The following is a 7,923-nucleotide window of genomic DNA, read 5'->3' as shown; positions in this document are numbered from 1 at the left end:
GGCTTTACAATGTACAAGTTTATTTTTAATGAACTCTTCAGTGGTTGGTAGTCACAGCACAGCTCGCATGTATGAAGCCACACGCCTATTTTACAAGATGGAAAATTTAAAAAGGAAAAACAGCAAAAATGTAAACCAAAAGAGGAGATGGCCAACAGTCCAACTACAGAAACGGTTTCTTTACTACAGTATCCTTAAAAAGGCCACTGAAATGCATAAAATGTGTTTGATGCATGGACTTTATTTGATGGTGGCTGACATCAAATACTCCTCACATGGCATTGACAGTGCATGTAGACATTGTAAAAAGGACTGGGTTAGCAATACCTAGGATCTTTTAGTGACAACACCTTGGCTAATACTACGGCTTAAAAAACAACTGAAAAGAAAATGAACAGCACTCATCCAAAGATACTGAATACAATGTGTGAAATGTAGTGAAGCAATTATATTATTTGTATCTCACAATTACCGTGAACACTTAAAACTGGAAAGAAAAAGCACTGAACACTGCCAGCCATTCCCTTTAAGAGAGAGGCCCTATTGTAATCCAATGTCTTTAGACTATAAATGAAGAAAATAGTTAAAAACACACTTTTTTTGTCCTCTGGAGTTTGTATATTTTTAATAGTAACAGACGGGAACCATAAATGCATGCCATGTGCTGGTCTCAAACGATACATACAGGTATATACAGCATCACTCAGTACCTGCTAAAACGAAGTGAGAAATACAGAGTAGAAACTACACTACAACCTTAAAGAAAAGAGGGGGGGGGGGGGGGGGGGGTCGGTGAAAGGGGTGAGCGATGGAAAGATGGAAGAGGAGTGAAAATCCTACTAGTGATGGACTGATCATTAAAGCATTTTTATTAGAAATAAATGCATATTGCACATACAGTGAAAGCTTAAATTCCACCAAGTCCACCTGTTCTGTAAAGCGATAATTCCATTTACCTCTGAGGGAGACACACAAAGGTACAGAAATGGAAAGGGGGTGAGTGGCGTGGATAGAGGTGTGTGCGTGTGCTTGTGTGGTGTGTGTTTCGGGGTGGGGGGGGGTTGCGTGCACTAAGACGGGGTACGACTGAGAAGTCTTCTGCTGTGAGGCAGAGCCTCCAAAAACGGGGAGGACTTCTTCTGGGGGGAGAGGGGGTCAGAAAGAATAGGACAACTACACATCGCACAACCCTTGTATGTAGGTCAAGGAACAAACAGGAAATGAAAACAAAAAGACCAAATAAGAGTTTGTGGCACAAATAAAATCAGATGTGAAATAACTGTCCTTCTGTGACAGCCGAGAGATCGATACAAGTGTTTTATGTACAACTAAGGCTTATTGGTTAAATAGTTGAGGCTTCCCCGCCCGCAAACGCTTTTACATGCCGTTCACAACCCTATCCTCTGCTAATGTAAACTCAGTGGTTCTATCTGGAGAGCAGCCACAGGTTGAAGTGGAGAATAACCTAATGGAGAGAGGGAGGACATGGAGGACGCTGTGGTGGTGGGAGAGGAGAGAGGGATAGAAGAGCTGAGAAGGAGTCTTGTTGCGGATGTCTCTTGCAATTAATACCTAAAAGTTGCAATTCCATTAGTCACTGCCATGGAGGAGTGGGCGGGCGCAGGAGGGCGGGGGGGGGGGGGCTGTTCTACTTGGAAAGCTTGCTAATGACTCGAATAAGAGCGCCGTTCTCGTCCTTTAGTCTCTGGTTGTCTGCTTTCAAGTCTGGTAGCGTCTGGAAGAGAACAAAAAAGAGAGAGGGAAATGGGTTTAGAGACATGTCACCATAGAGACACGTTGAAGTTTACCAGTCAGCCCAGTTCTAGAAACTGTTAATTGCAGTGTGTCATCAGCATCTTTGACAAGCCAGTCTCAACCATTTTTTCCCCCTTGTCTTTATTTTCTTCGTTGAGAATGGAGCAAGCACACCCCGGTCCAAAGTCTCTGCTAAATAGCCATGCAGAACAGGAGAGGCGGCTCCACTGGCAGCCAGGAATACAACACACTCTTCAATTACACAGCACAAATCCTGGCAGCACAAACAGTGCTCCTTTGTTTGAAGCATACAGGGCTAAAAAATGCATGAGCGACAACTCAAACTGTTGCAGCATCAAATAATGCCTCTGCAATCGTTCAGTTTTTCTATTTGTCTTTGTGAGGTAGACTTATCACGTGTAAAGCTAACGCCATCTCGCAGTCAGTACCCACCCAATACCCATTTCTGCCCTGAACCAAATTTCCAAACTAACTGCTATATGAAAAATGGCATTACTACATCTCTGCCTTAATACAATGACAGTAGTTACGTTATTCACTAACATAACTACACCACTGCCTGTCATCTTGGTCACAGTTTGTGAGTTTAGTCTGAAATAGAACCTTTAACTAGTCATCAGTGTGGTGCCAAAGTGTTGTGGATTAAGTGGGTAATATTACGAGAGAACTACGAAATACTACCCAGTTTGTTTGACAAATGAAAATATAACTAAATCACAATGAGTCACAGATTTTCATTCCCAAATATAATTCCCTCAATATCAACTAAAACCATACTGGGCTAAGCAGATTCATGAAGCCATGCAGTCCAGCATTGCCTGGGGCAGAGCAACCATGGCGGATTGCCCAGTCCTTCTTGAAACACTCCAGCACTCAGATAGGGAACAACTGAACATCCAGGGAGATCAAGAGCAAAACGTAATTGTCCACCGCAAAACTATAAGGCATTTTATTACAGATGACAATCAACCAACCTGAGCTTCTTATGGTATGTAATGGAAATTGAAATCATGAGCAAGAGCCAAATTACTATGTCTGTCTAGGTCACAGGGAAATTAAATAAGACCAAGTCTAAACCTGCAGTATTGGGGTGACCCGGTCTCAAAGCTGGGTTGATGTCATCTATAAAGACTCAATTGAAACGGGGGTAGGACTGGAGAAAGACACTGAGGGGAAAGGAAATGTGTCCGTCCTCCATAAAAAAATATGTCCGCCATTTGACACTAAAAGGAAGCCACGTCATGCAAAGCCAGAAACAAGCCGAACGAAACAACGGCACTCCCTGATAAAGACTTCAAGACTGCACACTGGGGAGGAAAATAACAAAATGGGGCACTCTCCTTTACAGTATATCAAATTATCTAGTAAAATCAATTGAATAAAGACCTAATCATGTAGTCCAATATTTATACTTCAGGTGCTGCACTAACACTAAAGTAGTACATTTGCTTATATGAAAATGAACACCTGAATTGATACTTACCTGACTGAAAATAACATTTAATTATACTGCGAACTATAGGTACTGTAAATGGAAAGTGCCCAGTCAAAACACACTCCCCAATATGAAAACCAGAGAGGACAGGGGAGGTAGGGGAGTCAGTCTCGGGGGGGGAGGAGATAACCTTGTAGTTGGGCGGCTGGGGACCTGCCTGTCTATGGGTGAGGTCGGAGCACGAATGGAGCATGAGAAGGGAGGGTGAGGGGGTGAGGAGGAGCGGTTGGGCAGGGCTACAGGTCCACGGAGGGGGGCAGCTGGCTGCAGGCTGACTGGGAGAGCTTAACCACCACGCGGGCCAGGGCCCTGTTCTCTGCCTGCAGCCGCTCCTTGACCTGACGCAGGGCCTGAACCTGCTTTACCTCTGGGAGGTTCTGCAGGAAAACCACAACACAGGGAGAGAGAGGGGGAGAGCGAGAGAGGAGGGAGAGCGAGAGAGGAGGGAGAGCGAGAGTCAAACCAACAGAGGGCAGAGCAAAGGGGGAGATGGGAGAGTGTACCAGAAAGGAGAGAAAGAATGGAAGACAAGGGGGGCCAATACAAATCATAGAGAGGATAAGAAGAGGGGGCAAAGAAGACAAAAACAGAAAAAGGAGATTGTTAGGAAAATGGAACAGAGTTTGGAACTGGAGGAATGACAAGTGCTTTCCAAGCAGGCTGGCATGTAGTAGAGATGGCAATCTACAGTAGCAGAGTAGAATAGAGAGAGAGAGGAAGACAGATATGGTCGCTGGGCTGCCTATGACCTAGAAATAATCACTACATTATGGCAGTGCTGGGAAGAAGGAAAACACTTGCTTATTTTGTTGCCCCGTTTCTAAGAACATCCAATCTCCTTAGTTAGAAGGGTTTACGCGTTAAGTCAACATAGATTATATAGAGCATCCCAAAATGTGGCAATACTGAACACGCGCGCACACACAGAATACACACCACAGATAGGATACACTGGGGGCTCAAATCAAACACTGGGGAGTGTACAGTGACAACAGCACTATGCTGACTGTCAGTTAGGATTGTTACGTTTTACATCTACAATGCTATAATTCACAGCACCAGAGAGTTTATCAAATGGGATATTGAATTGACTCCGGCCCTCCTCACATTGGTCCTGTGGCAGAGAGAAAAATAGCAGTCTGTGCAAAAATGCTATCCCGTAAAGTAACTTTGCTCAGCAATTCATTTCAACAGGGCATACTAATATAGTACACTAGTGGTCCAGCTAAAGTATACAGTATGTTTAACATTGGAATATTGACTGCTGTTCCTGATCTTAAAAGGGGCAATATGCTATTATGTCACTCAAAACCTTCTGGTGCCCTACACACAAATAGGGCCTTACACCCAACAACATACATCGAGGGCCCAGTCACATAAGATAGTACCTTGAGTTCCTCCTCCATCTCAGAGATCTTCCTTTCTAGAGCTCTTCTTTCCTGCGGGGAGGGGGACAAACAGATGTTAACCCCGGGTTTAAAGAAGAGGGAGACGAGCATAGAAAACACCACACAAGACAACCACAAGGCTCCCACAAACTGCTTCAGTTATGTTACCTCACACCTCGTGGCCAAAACGAAGGCCATACCTGGGCTCCGCAGCTCAGCTGTTACAGCCTTGAGTGACCCTGGCTCTGATAGCAGTGTTCATTTCATCACGAGACGAGATTCCATGGGGGGGGGGGGGGGGGGGGGGGAGATGATAACTATCACCAATTACTTTCATTTTAGCCAACGAAAATGTGACATTAATGGACATTTAATTTGGCTTGACATGCGGACCACGGCGCTAAATCTGCAACATTCGGCAGTCAAGTGTCACCTGGCTTCGCATCAGTTCAAAAGATTGACGAGTGACTGAAGTGACCGCCTGGCGCTGTGTGGGAGAGCTGGGCAGATCAGCTCAAATCAGCTGCAGACCACGGAACATGAAGGATGCAAATTCTGCCAATGAGAGGACTGCATTAAATATTCTGCAAGCATACATGTTTAGGATTGGACATCTTTCAATTGCACGGTTTGATTGAGCTGATCTACCCAGCTCTCCTCCCACACAGATACTCAGGTCACTTCAATCACAAGTCAATCTTTTGAACTGATGTGAAGCCAGGTGCCAGGACACTTTACTGTTCTAGTTGAGCTTAGTTACAAGTCATGTTTACTCACTTTCATGTTGGCTATTTTTGCTTTGATCACATCAGAACCTCTATTTTCCCCTTTGCACTATTATTCATCGGTGTTGCCGCGCGCAGCGATGCGCAAATGCAAGTGGTTGCTTTTTTCCTATGGGAAAAACCAATGCTATTTGTTGAATATTAGGAGTATGGTAATACTTCTGACATTTCTGGAAAGCTTAAATTCTCCCCTTTTCAAGAAACCACTTATTTACCCCCCTTTACAGTTATGATAGGGAGAAAATCAGACTCGTAAATTGTTTAACCTGTAGCAAAGGCTTTATAGCCTATATGGTTAATTATGCCTGGCATTAGTTTCAATCTGCCACATTTAATGTTAGAGGTAGCCTACATATTCATTATTTAATTGAAGAAAATGCACCGAATTATGTGGCTAAAATGTGACTAAGCCTAAAAAGGTATGTTATGACTAAAACAAAGACTAAATCTAAATTGATACCGATAGTAAAACCTAGCTGCAGTTATACCCAATAAAGTGACTGTGGAGATGAGGTGTGAACGTCAGATAACAGATGCAGGTTGAGGAGCTTCATGAAGAGAGACAGAGGCGAGAGGAGAGTGGGTGAGGTACACACGCATGACTGTGAAGCATGTCAAAGCCAGAACCATGGAGACTTATCTAAAAAGACCTAACATGTTAAGTGCTGCATGTCCCATCTTCTCCTGATGTGGTTAACATGACAAGTTAATGAAATGACTCATGGGTAATGTCAGCCATACTGGCAGGGCCAATGCAGCTAAAATAAAAGAAGCAGTTGGCTTCGTTTACAAAGGCACACCCAAGCTGTGAAGGTTTGGAGGTATGCAGACTTTAGGGAACGCTAGGGGAAGGAGATCAAGGGAAGTTCATCTATAATCCGGTGACAACGTGGACTTTAATATGCAGACTAAAGCAATAGAATAGGGTATGAGTAAATCATTCATGGAAGATATTTGGAGTTCAGGAGAAACTTTTTTTCTTGGCCACCATGCGAACTACATGTGCCTGTTGTCGTTAAGGTGATGTTTGTGTCAGTCGTTAAGGTGATGTTTCTATGGGGTCAATTTCACACCATATGTATTGAATTCAAAATCAAATAAATCATGAACATGAAAAATAGTTGAGAATGTAAACATGTTTGAGGACGGGTGAAATAATGGATGTTGAAATCAAAAACCAAACAATAAATAAATAAAATTGTAAACAAAAAGAAACATCAAAAGCAAAACCCAAAAACTTGTAAGCAAATCATTTAAAAGCGAGAGCAAAACTTTTTGACAAATGATTAAAAAAAATATTTGCAAACGAATGCAAAAATCGTTTTCGGTTAAACTTTCCCAGCAACCAATCGTATTGAATAGATTTTGCCTATGGTCTTGCCTGCATGTACAACCCCTTTGGTTACGCTACTCGTATCTTTGCTTTCAATGTCTGTTTCTTTGCTTTCACTGCCAGTCTTTTCGAATGCGAGTCACGCATGATTTTTCCGTGAAAGGCGGGGTTTAGAGGGAGGCGTAGAGAAGTCTCCATTGGTCCGCTAGTTTTGGAGTGACGGTTCGTCTTAACCCAATCAATGAACATGATACAGGCTTTTTTTCCTATTGCCTACTTAAGTACAGTCTGATGTCCTCGTTTTAGGGTTTTAGCCAACGTACTTCAAACTGTCAGTCACGGGTCAATAATGTACGGATATTAGAAGCATGTCTATCTAATACATTTAATGGCAAACCATCTGTCACACAAAGTTCAGTGCAGGTGTTGGCAAATGGTTCGCCATACACCTGCGCCGAACATTGTGCAACAGGTAATTCGTATGTTTACCTAAGTAGTGAGATAAAATATTTTATGCTCTCGCTTTAAAAAATTATTTTCTTACAAGTTTTGGGGTTTTTGCTTTTGATGTATTATTTTTGTTTACAATTCTACAGTCGTGGCCAAAAGTTGAGAATGACACAAATATTAATTTTCACAAAGTCTGCTGCCTCAGTTTCTATGATGGCAATTTGCATATACTCCAGAATGTTATGAAGAGTGTTCAGATGAATAGCAAAGTCCCTATTTGCCATGCAAATGAACTGAATCCCCCAAGACATTTCCACTGCATTGCAGCCCTGCCAAAAAAAAGGACCAGCTGACATCATGTCAGTGATTCTCTCGTTAACACGTGTGAGTGTTGACGAGGACAAGGCTGGAGATCACTTTGTCATGCTGATTGAGTTCGAATAACAGACTTGAAGCTTCAAAAGGAGGGTGGTGCTAGGAATCATTGTTCTTCCTCTGTCAATCATGGTTACCTGCAAGGAAACACGTGCTGTCATCATTGCTTTGCACAAAAAGGGTTTCACAGGCAAGGATATTGCTGCCAGTAAGATTGCACCTAAATCAACCATTTATCGGATCATCAAGAACTTCAAGGAGAGCGGTTCAATTGTTGTGAAGAAGGCTTCAGGGCGCCCAAGAAAGTCCAGCAAGCGCCAG

General features: G+C 43.0%; 1 protein-coding gene across 4 annotated transcripts in view; it reads right to left on the bottom strand.

Moving 5' to 3' along the window:
• LOC120049962 (protein phosphatase 1 regulatory subunit 12A-like) overlaps positions 1-7,923 on the bottom strand; it is a 67,008-nt gene continuing 59,085 nt past the window's right edge. For all 4 annotated transcript variants that reach the window (XM_038996493.1, XM_038996495.1, XM_038996498.1 and 1 more), the window contains 2 exons: positions 4,660-4,710; positions 1-1,735 (listed from right to left, as the gene is read on the bottom strand). In XM_038996493.1, coding sequence (XP_038852421.1) covers positions 1,649-1,735; positions 4,660-4,710 — 138 coding nt within the window. In that variant the 3' untranslated portion in view covers positions 1-1,648. The remainder of the gene's footprint in view (positions 1,736-4,659; positions 4,711-7,923) is intronic.

The sequence above is a fragment of the Salvelinus namaycush genome, chromosome 6, assembly GCF_016432855.1.
Source record: "Salvelinus namaycush isolate Seneca chromosome 6, SaNama_1.0, whole genome shotgun sequence".
Taxonomy (NCBI): Eukaryota; Metazoa; Chordata; class Actinopteri; order Salmoniformes; family Salmonidae; genus Salvelinus; species Salvelinus namaycush.
This window is presented reverse-complemented; position numbering and strand designations above follow the sequence as displayed.